This window comes from Punica granatum, chromosome 4 (assembly GCF_007655135.1).
Source record: "Punica granatum isolate Tunisia-2019 chromosome 4, ASM765513v2, whole genome shotgun sequence".
Classification (NCBI taxonomy): Eukaryota; Viridiplantae; Streptophyta; class Magnoliopsida; order Myrtales; family Lythraceae; genus Punica; species Punica granatum.
Genome location: NC_045130.1, coordinates 12,281,935 through 12,302,305, shown reverse-complemented (window position 1 = coordinate 12,302,305; position 20,371 = coordinate 12,281,935). Strand labels below are relative to the sequence as shown.

General features: G+C 37.1%; 1 protein-coding gene across 1 annotated transcript; it reads right to left on the bottom strand.

The window, feature by feature from the left end:
* Positions 1-11,700: 11,700 nt before the first annotated feature.
* LOC116202976 (geraniol 8-hydroxylase-like) lies at positions 11,701-13,467 on the bottom strand. Its single transcript, XM_031534612.1, has 2 exons — positions 12,547-13,467; positions 11,701-12,430 (listed from the first exon to the last, which is right to left on the bottom strand). The coding sequence occupies exons 1-2, from the start codon at positions 13,432-13,434 to the stop codon at positions 11,831-11,833; spliced, it is 1,488 nt and encodes a 495-aa protein (XP_031390472.1). The 5' UTR covers positions 13,435-13,467; the 3' UTR covers positions 11,701-11,830.
* Positions 13,468-20,371: the final 6,904 nt, after the last annotated feature.

Below are 20,371 nucleotides of genomic sequence, written 5' to 3'. Positions count from 1 at the left end.
TTGGGAGGGGAATAACCTTTAACATTCGATCTTTCGGAAATTGCGAGAGCAATATTTTCTATAATTTTTTCACTAAAAAAAATCGTAAAAAAGACTCATTTATGAATATTTTTGGGAGACGGGACTACTCTATTTAGGAAAACTGACGTTCAAAGTCAACTATATTAATTTGTTAATCATCGATCAAAAGTTCACCAGCAAGCTTCTATATATAGAAAGATTTTCACATAGATTTCATTTATTTTTCCCCACCCATTTGTATGGACTACTGTAACAGCACATGTTAGTTTTTATTTTATTATTGAGGTAGCATACATATTAAATTACATCAATATATGCTATTAACAACTGAGGACCCAACGCTATAAGTCGAAGAAAGAGATGAGGAAAATACACTGATCAAAATAAGCTAAAATATATAAATTCAATGAAATAAATTCACAAAAGCACTGTGACATAAGCGTAGACAATCATGCCAACATATATAGAGCAAGCAACAGACCGTAAATTGGATTCATAGAATGCAGTATAAAATTGTAGATTTTACAATATAATTTGTCATAGGAAATAACTCTTACATTAAGCACAGAGATTGTTGATAGCCAATACTTGTAATAAGACAATTCCGAGGGTAGAAAACTACAAACCGAAGCATGTTATTAAATGGATGTTTATAAACATGTATGCCAAATTTCAGGTGTTCATATGAGCGGTAACATAACAGTTGCTTTCATGGACCTGCATTCAACAGAAACTTGGGCCTGTTTGTTTTCAGGAGTAAAATCACAAAAATTTTAACTTTAACTTTAACTCAACACACTATACAACAAAAATACACATTTCCCAAGTCAAAATTTTTAACTTTAACTTTAACTCAATACACTACACAACATTTGTTCTTTTCCACAATCAAAATCAAAGTTACTTTAACTCTGAAAGCAAATGCACCGTTATTAACTGACACAGATCAAGAAAGTATTAGGAAAGCGCAAGCCGTGGAATGAGTTGGAAATCTTAAGACAAATCACTAACTCAACCTATACATATACATCCATCCATCCATCTACAAATAAAACTAAAACTCTTGTTTGAATGGACACATGTCAAGCTAACAAATTTGTACTCTTTTTATATTTTGATATTAGTTTATAATCTCATCTAAGGCTTCTATTTTAATAATTTATTCACCTAAATGTAAAATTTTTATTTTAAGTCACCACTAATTTTCAATGAAATGCAAAGTTACTCCAGCCTATTGACAATTGTCGCTTGGGTTGGTGTGGCCGTGAAACGCTTTAAATAAATTTCGAAGGCCACTTAAAGTTAACGAGATTCTCAATGATGAATTTTCAATTAAATTTGTACTTAAAAAAATTATAATATTTCGTATTTATAGGTTTGTTTTATTGTTATAGTATGGTGCATGTTTTCAAATGCTATAACACACCCCATATATATATTTTTTCTTTTTGTTATTAAATAAAAGAATCCTCATAATTTTACTCAAAAATAAAGAATCCTCATAATATTTAAGTACATTCTAGCATGTTATCATATCTTAAAAAGTATCGGATCAAATGAAATATGTTGCAATAAGGACAAGCTACAATAATAACATATAAAAAATATGAGATACTTAATATAGAGGAATTTGGTAGAATTATATGCTAATAAATATAGTGGCAATTCTATGTGTAATACAGATAGATGTGGTATAGTTATATCTATAAAACATGAATTAATGTTTTAATTTTAATTATATCTCTGTATTTAATATTTCATATAAATTTTCTTGCATTTTTACACTTTCTTATCATGCTATCTAATTAAGTTTCTCATTTTTTCCTTCCATGTCTATATGTTTATTAAACTAAAACAATTTCAAATATATAGTTTTACATCAATTTTGAAATAAGTCATGCGATATTAATTTGTTAATATTTTATACTTTCGAATATTACTAATATCATTTCTCGTACTTCTATCATATGAAAATATTTTTGACTGAGATATTTTTTGAAGACCTTTGACATCGTGCAGGCCCTTTGATAGTATACAAATATAATGGAAGGAGAAAAGGGCCAGAAATAGAATGCTGGGAATTAACATGTGATAAAGTCTCTTTGAATCGAAACACATTTTGACAGCAAACATTTTCTAAAGGATCATGATTGAATTCATATGCAACGACATATCTCTTTCAGCTGAATCCATACATAACACTTTCAATTCGCAGACAACATTTCTTTAAGATCGATTATAATCCTATGACAGGTATTCAATTTACACGCTCATTTATTGAAAGAAGCTCGTGAAATCATTTCTGCTATGGATAAAGGAAATTACTTCACGCTCTTTCTTTTGCTGGATGGGAATGACTTAACAGTTAAGTGAAGCTTACACCTTGCAAAAAAGCAAGCGAGGATTCATCCTCCAAGCTGTAACACCATGGACAGCGAGAGACAATATACAATTGATATGTCTGCTCAAAGAATTCAGCATCTAGTTTCTGCATGGAGAAAATCAGTAAGTTTAATTAAATAAGCTATTGGCAAGTTCCAGGATGTCCCAACATAGTGTCATATTGAAACGCTAAGCTTTATGGGATCCAAAAAAAAAGAGACCTAGAGACATCACATAAGAAGAAGACGTTTCCTTTCTTCTTCTTCTTTTTTTTTTTTTAAATTTTATTTTCATTTCTCTTTAACACGTAGAAAATGATTCATAAACTCTTGAAAGACTAATGTGGAAAGCTTCTCGAAACATACAAAATCCCTCTAAAAATTGCTGAGTACTGCTCAAACCATCTTCCAATCTAACCACTGATCACTAATAATATGAAGTTAAACCAAAACTTTTTTCATGATAAAGTCATTGCAACATATAGCTACAAAGTAATACTACCTGCATAAAAGCTTGGGACTAATATTTCATGACATATACACCTCCAGATAAAATGTCGATACTAACTTTCATTCATGGTGGACATTAAGTATAAGCAAATGCATGTGAGTCTAAGGAGTAGATTACGTACAGTCCACAGATCCTGCTGACTGCCTTTGCCTTTGAAGACCTCCATGAATAAGATCTTGTCCATTGGCCAGAGGATTAGTAAATCCTCAATGCAAAACTTGGAGCAAAGTATTTTTCTCTTGAAACATGCCAGAATAGGATTAGTAAACTTGGAGCACGCCTTCCATTCACACGCCTTCTCGACTTGCCTTGCCTTAAGCCCTTGTTCGACATCGGAGTATTGACTCCTCTTCGAACAACTTCCAGGTCTAGGGCTTTATTCCCCTCACAGAGAGCAGAAGCGAGAGAAGAAGGACTGGATGGTGCGTCTTGGGGCTTGAGAGTGCAGGTCCGGGGAGATGGAAGGGAAGCGAGTCTACGCCCGGCCTTGCAGCGAGCGGCGGGTGGTGGCAGCGAAGAAGAAGCCTCGGTGGTGGTGTAGTGGGCGGGATGGGTTCGTCAATAACGTGAGGAAGCTCCAGAGGCGCGAGATCAATTCGAAGCGTGACTGCGCCTTCTCCATGACCGACGCCCGAAAACCCCCAAGTGAAGCAGTTCCGTGGATGAGGTGCCATCTGTACAATGGCGTGGTGACCACAAAAAGTCACCAGCAAGGGTGATGCCATGGCTACAGAGTTTTCCACGATTAATAAGAGCTTCCCTCAATTCTCTAGGCAGGTTGAGCCTTTTGCAGCTCCAGATCAGGTTGTTGAATTCGTCCAATGTCCCTAACACAATTTCGGATCCACGTTCCACCAAAATGTCCCAGTCATCAATTAAAGTAGGACGTCCTTGGAATTCCATAGCACATCCTACGATATGAGATGCCAGTTCCACCGGGAAGGGAATCATTCGAATAGTTTCCAAACCAACATCGAATGCTAACAAAGAGCCCTCATGATGTTTAGTATAAGCAATACCATAAATGACACCATCAATACATAAACTACGATGTGCGAGTATAGCAACAGAAATCCTGTGTATCCTTCTCGACCGATTCTTACCCAGAGTCAACCCATGGGCATCTGTTTCAAAGCGACCTCCTTCTGGCCGCAACTTTGCTCCGTGCAGATACTTGTACTTCTTTTCAACTGGATCAAACCCAAACAAAAAATCTGTCGAATATGGTATAAAGCAACCGATCAAAGGAGTTGTAATGTTAACACACCCTCTGATGCTAGGTTGCAAACTAGTACAGCTCCATCAGCCTTAATGCAAAGCATGCCACCAGAGACTGCGAGACGCAGGGCCCCGTCGAGCTGATTAGGTCATGAAAGGTCGCAATCTGCGGCTGATGCTCCAATTGTAGAGGAGGGAGGAGGGTATTCTGTCGAGAAGAGAAGTTATCCCGTATCGGATACTGAAATGAGAAGCTTCGGATGAGCTGATGAGTGAGCGAAGTGGGCGGAGACGAATTAGGGGTTGGAGATGATAGAGCGCCAAATAGTGGACACGCACCTGAATCTGCAGAGCGATTTCACCGGAAGCCTCACCAATATTTCGAAGATGATCTCCGGCGGGAAGGGATTGTCCATTCTATCGCTTTCCTCCATCTTCTCTGGGCCAAACTTGAGCTCTGCTCACTAGATAAAGTTGATGGGGGAAGAAAACGGGAGGGAAGATCGGACTACGGATTTGAGAATTTGGGGGGAAAATTGCCAACGTGGAACTTAACGTTCCAGGTCATCACTTAACGGGCATGTCAGCGGTTTCTGTCAGGGATGAGTTGTGAAAGGGAATGGAAGAATTAACGTGTTCTAACGTTTCGTATGGAAAAACTGATTTATCTTATCAAAATCTTTTAGGGACTAATTTGTATACAAAGTTATACAAAGTTGAGTAGAGTTGAGTTTAACTCAACTCTAAACCAAACGGGCTATAAATTATTCTAGAACTGGGATCCTTAGGCCGTTAGAGGCCTAAGACTCGACTAATTGGATCAAGAAAATAACCACCTGAGTCTTATGTTGGTTTTGAATTGAGACTTTAGTTCCAGTGTTCTATTACGAGTAAGGAAGCTCGCAAGCTACACTTGTACAGATTCGCTGCTTGGCTCAAGGCGAAAGAGCCCGAGCTTTTCATATTCGAGCTGGGATCTTCTCAGGACTTCGGAAGGTATCAAAGGATGGAATAAATGCTCTAACCAGAGAAAACAAGTTCAGTGGACTCCCTCTCCTAGTGGATGGTTAAAATGGAATATTAATGGCTCGTCACTAGGCAAGCTAGGGAGATCGGGTATTGGAGGCGTCCTCCAAGACAGAACCGTCGACTCTTAAATAGTTGTTTGAAGAAGTCAGTTTCCTCCACATTCGTAGGAAAGCTAATGGTATTGCGGATATATTGACTAAACAAGCTACGAGTAGGAGTTCCAAATTCCTCGCATGGATCAATTAAGTGAATAAGTCTAGTCTTACGGATGGCTTTATTCTTGCTTATTATCGCCTTCCGGGTGCTGTCTTATTGGTTTGATATGTAATAAAGGATGTGCGCGTATTCGATTAAATAAGCATTGTACATAACTTATCTAGGAAAGTGCATAAATGTGTAATGATTACATGCCTAATATACAACAAGTATAAATAGAAAACTATGATTGCATATTATCCTTTATTACTCCCTTGCAAGCCGAACGGGGATATCTTCACGTAAAGCTTGGATCGAATATCAGCAAAGCGGGATGAAGATATTCCCTTTGTGAGTCCATTTGCTAGCTGATAAGAGGAGTTGATAAATCGAATTAGAAGTTGCTGGCGTAGGAATCTCTCTCTCACAAAATGATAATCAATCTCAATGTACTTAGTTCTGGCATGAAGATAGGATTCGCTATAAGATAGATCGCCGAAATGTCATCACACCAAAGAGTGGGAGGGTGATGCTACGAGATTCCCAATTCTTTGAGAAGAGACTGTAACCATAATATCTCAGCAGTGGTATTTGCAAGACTTTGATACTCAGACTCAGTACTGGATCGAGCAATAGTCCGCTGTTTCTTGGAGCTCCAGAATACTGGATTGGATCCAAGAAATATCACAAAATCACTAACTGAGCGCAATCATCAGGCTTCCCAGCCCAATCTGCATTAGAAAAGCCATGAACAGATGATGTAGAACTGAGATGAATATGAAGTCCACAAGTGATGGTTCCCTTTAGATACCGTAAGATTCTTTTCATGGCCTGCCAATGAGTGGTGGTGAGACAATGCATGAACTGACAAACCTGATTAACTGCATAGGCAATGTCAAGTCTAGTCAGATAAAGATACTGCAAACTGCCCACTCCACTTATGTAGAACGAGGGATCTTCGAAAGAGGATCCATAATGAAGAGACAGTCGAGGCCCTGTAGTGACAGGTGAGCTAATGGGCTTGCATTCTAGCATAGAAGTGCGAGCAAGAATATCATGGATATACTTGGACTGAGTGAGATAGAGTCTAGTTGAATTCCTGCGATCTTCCATACCAAGAAAGAAATGAAGTGGACTAAGGTCTTTCATAGCAAACTCCTTATGTAGGGCAATGATTATGGACTGAAAAGGTGCTCTCGGAGTCCCTGTCAGAATGATATCATCAACATAGACCAAAGATAGACAACATATTGTTTTCCCCAGAGTATAAATAAGGAGGAATCGGCTTTGGAATCGGAGAAGCCAATATGCTGAAGATAGGAACTGAGTTGCTGAAACCAAGCCTTAGGAGCTTGCTTAAGCCCATATAGAGAACAACGAAGTCTGCAGATGTGATCAGGACGAGAGGGATCAAGAAAACCTGGAGGCTGTATCATATAGACTTCTTCGGTGAGATGTCCATGAAGGAATGCATTCTTCACATCCAGCTGTCGAATTGGCCACTGAGAGGAAACAACAATAGAAAGAATTGTTCGAATAGTGATGGGCTTAATGACTGGACTAAGAGTCTCTGAATAATCAATCCATTCTCGCTGATTGAAACCCTTTGCTACTAGATGAGCCTTATACCTATCAATGCTGCCATCGGCCTTTTGCTTGATACGGTAGACCCACTTGCATCCAACTACATTCTAAGTTGGTGTCGGCTGAACAAGATCCCATGTATGATTGTGAAGTAAGGCCATATATTCCTCGTGCATTGCTGCTCTCCAATGATGATGTTTGGAAGCCTGAGCAAATGTCTGTGGTTCCTGCAGATCAGCAGATACAGTGAAAGCTGCAGAATAACGAGAAATAGTAAAGCGAGGAGGAGGTAAAGTCCCATCCTTAGACCGCGTCACCATCCTATGAGTATTATGTGCAGCAGGCATGACATCGATACCCAAAGCACTCTCAGACAAGACTGCAAAACCTGTAGACTGTTCATGGATCTCAGGAGCAGGAGCTGTATGAGTAGAGTTATGAGATGCAAGAGGTTCGGATAAAGTTAATGGGACTAGCATGTGGGCAGTGGAATTAGATGAAGAAGGAATAGATATACAAGGAGAATTTACTATAATCATCAAGAAAATGAATATAGTAATGATGACCAATATGGTATCAGAGTTTCATCGGGTAACTCCCAACTAGGTGGCTTGCTTCCGCTCCTTCTACTTAACTCACCTATCTCTCGGCACAAATGGCTAAAAATTCATCCTCCTCGACTCTCACCACTCTATCCTCTTCTTTCTCATTCTCAACTGTTCTTCCTACATCCTTTCTTACAATTCCTGTCAAACTCAACGACAGAAACTATATGTATTGGAAAGGAGTAATGACTCCATTACTCATTACCTATGGACTGCTTGATTATGTCGAAGGCAGAGTCATGGCACCAGAGAGAACAACTATTGCAATAGATGGAGCAGTCATATCTAATCCCGAGTATCTTAGCTGGCAATCAAGAGATAACTCTGCTCTTACCTGTGTTATGTTGGCAATCACAGAAGAAGTCAGAGTGACGATCCTCTCTGCGAAGACATCTCATGAAGCCTAGATATCCTTGGCCACCGCATTCCTGACCCAGACCGCAGCGCAAGAAGATTTACTCGATCAACAGTGGCGAGACCTAAAGAAAGGAGATTAATTAATGGCCAAATTCATCGGCTCAGTTAAAGAACAAGCCTTGAAATATGCTCAGATAGGAAAACCCAAATCACTTGCTGAAATCAACCGACGCATATACACGGGTCTCGATCCCGATTGGGAACCAATCATGCTTGCCCAGTCAAAACGGATGCTCACGATGAGTGCTGACGAGCTCCAGTCCTTTCTAGTCGGCCATGAGGAGAGACGCCTCTATGCGGCGACTCAAAATCTGCCGATACCTACACCCGCTCCTCTCTCGAGAATTCTTGGCTCGGCTCCAGAAATCCACTATACCAGTGGTCGAATCAACCGAGGAGGATGCGGAAACGGAGGTGGGAAGGGAAACGACAAAGGAGGGAAAGGAAAGGGCAAAGGAGGTGGCTCACACGGTGGGAGGAACTTCTCTGGTGAAGGGTCGCACAAAGAAGGCAACGTTTACCCTAATCAGGTGTTGGGTAGACAAGGTGAAGTTGTCGGGTCGGACGAGCAAAAGTTTCAGAGCTTCGGACAGGTTGTTCATTCCGGATTGGGTCAAGTACACACCGGGTCAGACTCGAGACCCGCGCCTTCTTGCTGGGCCCTTTTCAAACAGGCCCAACTTTGGAGTCCGCGGCCCAATTCCTTTTAATAACTCCTCCTTCGGCCCAGCCCAGCATTTTGGGTCCAGATCTGTGGTTCTCTATCAGATGTGTAACGGCCCGGTCATACCGCGCCATTTTGTCATTTTTCTGGAACTCAGGCTCATCTGACCCATGGTTCCTCTTCAGGACTTCATGACCTTGACTGGTACATGGACTTAGGTGCAACTCACCATGTGACATCTGATTTTTCCACTCTTAACCGTCATGATGATAATCCCACTTCGGATCATGTCTTCATAGGTGATGGTAAAGCACTTCCAGTTCTAGCATCTGGTTCTTCCATCATTAAATCTTCCCAACGTCCTTTACACTTGAATCATATTCTTTATGCACCGCATATTTCCAAAAATTTAATTTCTATATCCAAGTTTGCCAAGGATAATAAATACTTTTTTGAGCTTTACCCTGATTGTTTTCTTGTGAAGGACCTCCATACTCGCCAGGAGCTCATGCATGGACCGGTTAAGGACGGCCTTTACTGTTTCCACCCGAGAGGCAGGCATTCCAACAGTCCTCAGGCTCATCTTTCCACTTCTCGTTCCAGTGTCCTGTGGCATCATCGCCTCGGTCACTCATCTTTTCCTGTAGTTCGTCATGCATTAAATTCCTTTTATTCCCTTAATAATGATCATGTTGATCATGTATGTTCTGCATGTCAACAAGGAAAAATAATAAATACATCCTTTTTTAATATGTATGATGTTGTATTTGCGGGATTTGTTTGTGAGAAAAATCGGCAAGGGTTACCGTCATCAACGCCTTCTCCCAAAAGAAAAAGTCCAGCCCCCTTTTCTATATGTGCGTGAACATATATAGATATATGAGTTCCCAAAATAATCTCGCACAACCCTAAAAATATAGCCCAAAGCAATCTAGATAATTTGACTAAAAATATATTGGCATGTGACTCCTCCTAAAATAAAGCAATCAAAATCATCTTCTCTTCAAAATTAAGGTAGTGTTTGGTTTCATAGTAGGATTTTAAAATCAGATTTTGATTTTGATTTTGAGTGGTATAAATGGGGCACACCCTTTGACTTTGTATGAGTTATGTTGTTTTGTTGTGGGAAAAAGTGATAAAAATGGGACCCACTCTTTGACTTTGTATAAGTTATTTTGTTTTGTAGTGAGTAGAATTAAGTTAGAATTGTGATTCTAAAATACAATTGCGAAACCAAACAGGCCCTAAATCTTCACAATGCTCCCTCGCCCATATATTCTCTTGTAATAGCAACCGCCATGACTCCTCATGCATGGACCATAGCCTGGCATAACAAAGAGATCCACGTGCTCTATACAATGAACTCGTCCTCTTGAGCACTCCAAAACCGTGAACAACTAGGCCAAAATAAAACCCGATTTAATAGCATGCAATTCATAGAAAGTAATCGAAGAATAACTTGGAAAAGAGATTAAAATACTAAATGACTTATAAAATAAAACTAAAACTAAGAATTACCTAAAACTGTCCTAAAACTCGACTATCTCAAGGTTCTAGCATCAATTCTTAGCTCAAAAGTGCCTACCTTAACTCGATTTTATGAAGTTATCAAATGTAAACAAAAATTCAACCACCGAAATCTATATATATATATATATATATATATATATTAAATGATCGTAGATTTGTTTTTACAAAAGAGAGATTTGTAGAATTTTTTTTCTATTTTGAGTTGACCCCAGCTTTTACTCCCTTCTTCATATGAGAGAGTCGAAGAAGAAAGTGGGTTTAATTTGCATTAATTTTGCACCACGATTTTAAAAACTTTTGAGCACTCCTTGGAGTAAGATAAAAAAGCATTTACAAGTATAAGTACCCTCGCATAACTTTTTTAAAGATTTAGCGGGTCAATTGACCCCACTAATTGTATATCGGATCTGCCCCTTTGGGAATATCTTCAATAGAAAATGGGGTATGTGTTGGGTCTATGCCCTGTACACTGCTTGAAGAGATTTAGCCGGAAGGACTTTAAGGTAACATAGATTATCCAATGAATGACGCAAAAGCTTTGTCTTTCATCTATCTAAGGGTAAGGAAATCTAATCTTCCTAGACTCATGGGTGTTACATTAATAGAAGCATGAAAAATCATGAAAAATCAAATTGGAGGCTATCATGCGATAATAATCTCCATCAAATTACCAAACTTATATCAAAAGAGGATGTAAGTGGTGTATGCTCTCGTATGATAATTAAATTCGATATTCAGTGGCACTGCAAATGCTCGTTTATTAGATATTAAGATTTCAATTTCATTGTACTAGACCCACAGACCTCCATTGTAATCGAAAAAATTTACAAAACTTATGGCGAGTGCTTGAAAACTCAGGCAATATTACAAGAAATTGGTTGACAATCAATTGGAAACAACTAGGATACCGTGAGGATTAGAGGATCGTTTAAAAGTTTTTAAGGAACTTGCCAGCTGGATTCTAGCATGCAATTACTTATATCGAAGTATCAAAAGATTTATTCACCTACTTAAATTCGGTTGAAACGTACGAGAAAAGGATTAGTAAATCCTCAATGAAAAATTTGGAGTACACCTTCCATTCTAAGATAAATGTTACAATGCGAAAATCTCAAGTCACTCGAGATATCAGGTGGTATTTTAAAGTGCCATGATATTAAAAATAATTTATTAAATACGAAACATTAAAAGTAAATTATGTGAAAAGGCCTTTACTTTCTTGATTTTTCCAAATATATTCCGACTTTTTTTTTTGTCCTTTCAGATTCTTTTGTATCCCATTCCTAACCTATTACGAGGCCCTACCATTAAGAAAATTTAAATTGTCCCTTTTTTTTCTCTTTGAAGTTAATTCTTAAATAGGTCCCCTTGGTTATAGGAAATAGGAATATTGCAATTCCTCTCACCATTTTTCTTTTCAGCGTGAATCATGATATTCGGAAATCCAATCTCTCGCCATTTTTGTATATTTATATCCCTTATATGAGCACGTGCCTACAGTTCTATATTATTAAATTTCACCACACATGCAAGTGGATCGGTCCGGGTCCAAGATTCTTCACCACTTTTCAGAACATTATGTAAACAGAAAAACCTGAAAAACACCACAAGAAAAATATATAACTTTAATGCAATGATTCTCTTCTATGCTCAGTTGCCCTTTTCAGTGGACGCACTAGCTAGGAATGGCACAAAGAGGGATGGCCTTCTTCAAGGTCACACCGAACTTCTCCACCATATCTAACTCCTCCGGCGAAGTCCCTTCTGGAAGTCTCCAACTAAATGCCTGAACGAGCGAGGCCACCACCAAAGGGACCGTCCTAACTGCAAGTGGCATCCCGGGGCAGATCCGACGTCCTGCCCCAAACGGGATATACTCAAAGTTAAGTCCCTTATAGTCGACTGTCGATCCTGTGAACCTCTCAGGACGGAATTCCATAGGTTCGATCCAGTAGTTCGAATCTCTTGCAATGGCCCACGCATTGACTAACACCTGAATGCCCCTTGGGATTGTGTAACCGAGAACTTCGGTGTCGGTTTTGGCCCTGTAAGGGAGCATTAATGGGCCTGCAGGGTGGAGCCTCAATGTCTCCTTGATAATGGCTTGGAGGTAAGGGAGTGTGTCAATGTCAGACTCTTGAACTGGTCGTTCGGTTCCTACAACTGTGAGGATCTCTTGTCTTGCCTTTTGGAGCACACTGGGCTTTCGAAGAAGTTCAGCCATTGCCCACTCAATTGTTATTGCTGTTGTATCACTTCCGGCCACGAATAATTCCTGCCAACAGAATTTAATCTACCAATGAGTAATGTAGGGAATTAATCAACCACACATGTTTATACATCTTATGCCCAAAGGAGTACAATACGATGTATATATGTTCTCTTAATTACCACTATCAAAGCCTTGATGTTTTGACGGTCAAAACCCGACCCTTCCTCTTGGCACTGGTCCAAAAGAACATCTAAGAAATCATCGTTCCTGATGATGGATGTTCCTGCTGCTCGATCATTCAAACGCTTCTCAATTATTTCCTCCAATATTTCATGTAACCTCTTATAAGAACTCTTTATATGTCTCCTGATCCCCTGCAGATCGAACCATCGGAGCAGCGGGAAATAGTCAGACAGATTTGGCTTCCCACCATCTTCCATGATATGGGAAACAACCTCCTTGAACTCCTGAGCCGATTCAAATTCTGGATCCACAATATCGGCTGAGAATAATGTGCTTGATACAAGGTTTAAACTCATACCAAATGCCACCTTCCCGATATCTACGGCCTTTCCAGTGTTTCGATACTTGTTGACATGGTTGAGGAGCTGCTGGACCTTCTCGTACCTAAGATGTTGGAGAGCATCAAGGCGGTGAGACGAGAACAGATGGGTGGTGCAAATGCGTCGGCGGTTTCGCCATGCATGGTCCCCACTTACCCAACCAAGGGTGAACTCGGGGTTTGGTTGGGCTGCAATCGCGTCTGGAACTGTCCTTTCCGAGAATGCATAGTCATTTTTCCCGATGATCTCTCGAGCAACCTCGGGGGAGGATGCAACCACCGTGGAGATAGCGCCAAGACGGAGGGTTATCAATGGGCCATGGCGTTTGGCCATATGGAACAACGACTCATGCACATTGGGCCCGAGATGGGGAAGGGAACCTAGGATAGGGAATCCGCGAGGTCCAGGCGGCAGTTTCCGTCCGCTAGGTTTGTGGAATAGTGATCTGATGAGGAAGAAGAAAATTGGGAGAAGAATGTAGTAGTAGTAGTCGTAGGGTTCCATTATTGCTTTGGAAGGTCTTTTGTTCCATGCACTTACTGATTGTGCTTGTGATTACGAAATTGATCTTAATATATATACTGAAATTTGGACATAATATTATATTTGAAATTATTGTAAAAAAAAACAATTTCTGCCAGCCACAGCCACTTGCCATTGTGTCCGACAACTTAATATCACGTGGAAACATGACTCTTTTATTGCCTGAGTAGGAAAGCTTATCTGAAAATAATACATTGTCTTCTTCTCAATAATAGCAAGAGAAACCGAGAGTGTAATGAAGTGACACATAGTCGTTTAGGAATAAAGAGTTTTCTAATTCGAATTTTACAAGTGAAAGTAGTTGTACTCCCGGTTTTACATTTATGAGGCCCATGGCCCTACTTGCAATTGGGAACAAAAATGCACATGATAAAACGTTTTACGTGATTCAGGAGATTTCATTCAACGAATGATAGGGCAGCTGAATTCAGCATTGCCGACCACTTCTATATGGCTATTTGGTAATTACATGTAGAATCATGACCATTTACTAGGAAGTCTAGGATTTTCTCGCGAAAATGTTTTTGAGAAAATCACTTTCTTTTTTTTTCGGTGTGAACCTTGGTGTTCGAAAGCGCAATTGGGTCCCGACTAATCCAGGTGAGCTAGGTCAGCCGACCAAGAGGTAAAACTATCTCAGTGTGGATTTTCTCCATTCATAAGACTTGAACATGAGATCTGCTTAAGAAAAACAAGCGTTGAACTGCTTGAACAACCCACGTTGGTAAATCACTTTCCTTTTCTTTCTGTAAGGGAAGTCCACGGGTTTATTATAATGAAATAAAATTTCTTCTAACTAATAAAGGTGCACGATCAGATAATCTCAACACATTAATCAAATATGCAATCTCTTGGTTGACATAATTGACAGTCGAGGACGTGCATTACTGCGCTATCCTCCCTTTCTCGAGGAAAATCACTTTCTCATTTCACTATGCGTGGAACAAGTTTTATTTTTCTATATGGTCAATCTCTATGGCACATTGAAAATGGATCTAAAAGAAATCATAAAAAATAAAATCAGTCATGTGTAACTTATGCAACATCTCGTACTTGCTTGCTCCGTCCATATACAGTTATTATCCATAATTAGTTACTTGAATATATAAATTTTGAAATGATCTTTTCTTGAACATAGTTTCTTGAAAAATGATACTGTGTCTAACAGTATATCACGTGGCACTGTGTCACAAGATATATAAAAAAAAATCTCTTTTTACTAAAAATAATTTTTTTGATGATACTAAAAACCAAAAAGAATTAGGGAATCTTATAATGCTCCGTTTGGTTTCGCAGTTAAAATCACAAAAATTTTAACTTTAACTTTAATTCAACACACTACACAACAAAAATACACATTTCTCAAGTCAAAAATTTAATTTTAACTTTAACTCAACACATTACACAATCATTTGTCATTTTCCACAATCAAAATTAAAGTTATTTTAACTCTGAAACCAAACATGCCATTAGGAGCTGTTTGTTTTGGGAGTTAAAATCACTTTGATTTTAACTTTAATTTTAACTAAACACACTACACAATAAAAACACACATTTTTCAAGTCAAATTTATAATCTCAACTCATTTGTCCTTTTCCACAATCAAAATTAAAGTTATTTTAACTCTAAATTTAAATGCACTGTTATTGACTTGCAACATCCCCAAGTGATATACTCGTTACATATAACACTTTCTTTTCAAAATCATCCACATGCATGAACGAGACCAGCCACGTGCCTGAATAAATTAATGGAATGTCTTTAATAATCAATGGATGCATTATGGGTGGAGTCTCACATGGCGGGCGATCGCAAGCCCACAAATCAAGAGGATACAGCTGGAGTTAGTTTTTATTATGATTTAATGTGATACTGGCTTTCAGGCCTAGATTTGATTTTCCTTGTATACACGTGTATAAGTACTCTGATATATATATATATATATATATATATAGTAAAACTTCCCACGCTTCGCAGCGGAGAACAAATTGTTTGTATTATATACAATATCAACTCCTTAATACTGACCGGAAAAAAGTTAGTTAATGATGTATAAATAGAAAATGATATGATTTTCAACAATTAAATTAGTGATAGTTAACAATTTTATTGAGAAATTGATACAATTTGAAGTGTCACGTTATTTAGAACTTTGAATTATTGTTTTATATATCATAATTTAGAAATTGGCAAAAAAAATTCTAATTTAGATACATATATATATACTAAAAAAATTATCAGATTAGATTCTTTTTTTTTGGGACTCCTGTCTATTATTTTAATGTGATTGAATCTCTCAAAAAATAACATAATTAAATTTATTGTTCAATATGAAATTCTCCTTATTGACATTTAAAAAAGTGTCATTAATTAAAAAGTAATTTATTTCAAAAAATTTAAACAAATAGTTCTTAAAGTAGAAATTTATTACCATTTTGAAATATTAAATTATTAAAATCCCACCGTCAAATCTTTATTTTTTAATATATATAGAAGATTTCTTTTTTCAAATAAATTAAAATTGTATATTTCTTTTATCTTGTGAATGACATGTGGAGGCATAAGAGAGCACTTTGTTACTCTTCTTTAGCCTAATATATATATATATATATATGTATGTATATATGTGCATGAAACCAATAGTGAATGAATGAAAAATAGATCTCCGCCAATTCTTTCTCGTCTCTGACTTCAAGTTGGGATCAGAGCTTCCTATGAGCTTTAAGGCATTTTCCTTGCTTCCGTGGCCGATGAAAGTTTGCCTTCCCTGCCAGCATTCATGTAGCAAATTTTGTTATATTGTGACTCATGGATAACAACTACTTGCTTATGGAAGACGGGGATATTGTCTCTGGTTGAATTAAGGTAATTAAAAAAATCACATTCTTTTTAGATACTTTGTCCCATTTTCAGAACAATGGAATTTGGTCCTTTTAAATTATTTTACATCCCATCCCTGTGACCTATTAGGAGAGGTCCAATCAAACCGAGAATTTAGATCAAAATATAGATTCTTATCCCTAATTTTAATTCACTGCCACTTCTATAATCCTGGGAAAATGCCCGAACGCTACACAAAGTATTGTTTGGTAAAAACTAAAATTTTTTTTTAACAATCCGGTACAAAAACTTTTCAAGATGCTACAATTTGTTGCATTGCGTCACAAGTCCATTAGCTTGCGTTTGGTTTTCGAGTTGGATCATGATTCAACTCAATTTGATTTTGCGTAATGATTATAAGTGTTAATAAATATATGGATGTATGAAAATATATATATATATCTATATATAGATTTGAAAGTAGAAGGAGAATTTATATTAAAAATTAATTATAAAAATGGTTAGGAAAAAGTATGAGTGAGAAATTATTATTAAATGGAGAAAAAGATCAAACAATATTGTATTGAATTTGGGGAAGAATAGAGTTGAGTTGAGTAAAGTAAAATTTTTCATCCAAAAACCAAACAAAGCCAATTTGTTGACATGGGGTGTCCTAAGTGCCACTTTTACCATGTGGAACTAATTATAGCCGGAAACATCTGAAAAATACGGAAAAATACTAAAAATGTAGAAAAATATTTAAAATGAAAAGAAAAATTTACAAAATCCAAAGAACTTAAGAAATTTTTTTCAAAATTCACAAAAAAGACTAAAAAATCATAAAATTAAAAAAATTGAAGAAACTAAAAGAAATTATAAAGAAATAATAAATAATTTAGAAATAATTTAAATTAAAAAGGAAAAAAAATCATAATGACAAGGAAGGATGGATGGAGGGAAAGAGATCAGGCTTCCGCTCCAGCCAAAGGCTTCATCTGAATGTGATTATTGGTGTCCATATCTCGATCTCAATTGCAAGCAAATCTTCACAGAATCCCAATCTGAATCCGGGCACCCTTCCCAACAATTGCACAGATCACAAACGTGACTTCGATGGCGACGAAATTCAATATTGTGATATGAAAAAATATTACAAAATTATAATAAAATAAATTATAAAAATATAAAAAATATTACACGAAAATACAAATTTATTTAAAAATTAAATAACGTGAATATAAATAAAAATATTTTAAAAAATTAAAATAAAATAAATAAAAGTTTAAACTTAAAAATTACAATAAATTAAATTGAAAGAAATTAAAAAAGATATATATATATATATATATATATATAAGAAATTATAATCACAATAAAATAACATAAGTTTCCTTAAAAATTAAAAGAAGATAAAAATGTAAATAAGAAATAAAAAATAATACTTAAAAATTATAAAATAATAGTAAATTATTAAAAAATTAAAATAAGATATATAAAAATTAAAAAGAGAGAGATTGAGAAGAGGTGATCGAATAAGGGGGAGGGGGTTTCCCTACTAGCCATCAACCCTAGGGCCAAGGTCACGACAGGTTCAAACCTCGCAGCATTAAGGGGAGTGGTAGCCAAATGGGTTGCCTCCACCCCTACTTTGATGGGATCAGGCTAGCGCTTGGCGAGGCTGCCCTACCCTCTTCTCTGATCACCTCTTCTTAATCCTTCTCCGCTTTCAATTTTTATTTATCTTATTTTATTTTATTAATAATTTACTATTATTTTATAATTTTTAGTTATTATTTTTAATTTCTCGTTTACTTTTTTTATCTTCTTTTAATTTTTATGGAAATTTATGTTATTTTACAGTGATTATAATTTCTTATATATATATATATATATTTTAATGCTTTCAATTTAATTTATTATAATTTTTAAGTTTAAATTTTTATTTTTTATTTTTATTAATTTTTTGAAATAGTTTTGTTTATATTTATGTATTTATTTTATTGTTAATTTAAAATTTTCACTTCCATCGCCATGTAAGAACCACATCCTCAAAACATGAAGCTTTTTACAAAACATACGTTATTTTAAATGTTTTTGTAAATTTATACTTTTTTATTAATGTGGCGAGCTATAATCGGTACCACATGGCAAAAGTGACACATAAGATGTGCCATATCACTAGTTAATGGACTTTTGACTATGCACCAATTTGTAGTATCTTGGATAGTCTTTTTACCATTTTGTTACGAATTCTCATTCTTTATTAAACGGTTCAAATTCAATAATTTTTGTACTATTTGGGCATTTTCCCCTTGCTTGCGACTGCTTTTTTTTTTCCCCCGGTGAATTATGATCGCGAATTTGGACTGGGGGATCAATAATTGTGAATTATGATTCGTCTAACGAGTCAAGGGGGAATCTATTGCATGATTCTGGGAAAGCATCTCTTGCCCAAAAATCAAAATTATGTTTAGGGCTGGCAATAGTCTTGTGCCTAAATTTAACGGTTTATATCATAGAGATTCGTACCGAAAACTTGGAAACATGAATATGGTGACAAGAATAATAAATAGGTCAGGATTTTTAAATACGAACAAGACCCATTCAATTCTGAGTTGATACGAATACGAGACTTTTAACCCGGTTCATTAAGCATGTCTAAAATGTGTTACATACCTACACAATATGATACGACTAAATAAATATAAATTCTTTTTGAGGTGATGGGCAAAGAATAGGAAGATTATGTTACTCTTTATAGCGATGTTTCTAGAAATGTCGCTAAAAAGAGTCGAAGTGGTTGTGGCGCGGTTAGCAAACGTCTCCAAAAGTCAGTCTCTTACGACGTTTTTCTAAGGGTCACAAAAAGAGGTTTTGGCGACTTTTTTGAAAAGCGTCACCATAAGGATACATACGGAGACACTTTCATAGCGTCCTCATAGTTGAGCTTTAGTCGACACTTCCTTAGCCTCGCCCCCATATTGAGCTGTTAGACGACGCATATGTAAGTGTCGCCAAATGAGTCCTTGGACGACACCTTTCTTATCGTCACCAAAAGTATCTTCTAAACGTCGCAAAAAGTGCACCTTCGACAGCGTTTACATAAACATCACGGTAGAGGCACCTTAGGCGGTGCTTGTTAGGCATTGCCCAAGACCTCACATTAGGCTACACTCAAAGGCATCAATAAGGGTACAAAATTTAAAAAAAAATGTTGAAGTTTGAGTAGGAAATTCCTCTCTTTTCCCATGTGACATTTGAAAATAGATGAATACATATATTTGCATCTTCTCTTTCTCTTTTTCCCTCCATAACTCCAAAGTTCCTCCTGCTTGCTCTCGAGATGGAGCTTCAAACACGAGGATCACTCCCATGAAGTTCGATCGTAGCAGCAAGGGACTCCGCCAATCAAGGGCCGAGAGATTCCAGAGAAGAAGATGCCTAAGTTGACAGTGCAGGGGTTTTACAAATTATTGTCTTCCTCGTCTCTGAACGGAGTGAAGCGGTGGGGCTAAGAGGCTGCGATGGCAGCATTCCCGATTCTGGTGAAGCTTTCAAAGAAGAAGATATTTCCAACTATTTCAAGTTAGCTACTTCATTAGATAGTTCTTATTTAGTTGTTTCTATGCTCAATTTGTGTTTGTCCATTATTATGCAACATCTACGAGACTGTGCAAGATGTGAGGATCCCGGACATGTTAATGAACTAACAACATGTTGTGAAATTTTGGAAAGCATGTTGTCAGACAAGAGGATGCCGAGAATGAGCAACAACAACATTCAACCCCAAAAGAGGCTGCCAAGGAGGAGGTCGAGAAGGAGAGGAAGACCAACAACATTCAAGGCGGAAGAGTCTCAATGAAGGAGGAGGAGGAGGAATACTAGTTTGATGGAACACGATGATGTCATGGAGGAGGTGCAGTGAAGCAGGCTGCTGCTTCCTCCTACCTTTGTTCCTTTCTCCTCTTTTTCATTTAAATGCTAGCTACTTTGTTTTCTCATTAAGCGGTGCTTAATTAAGAACGATTGGGAGAACATATTGTAAAGATTTGAATGGTAATAGTATGAGTTATCTTAT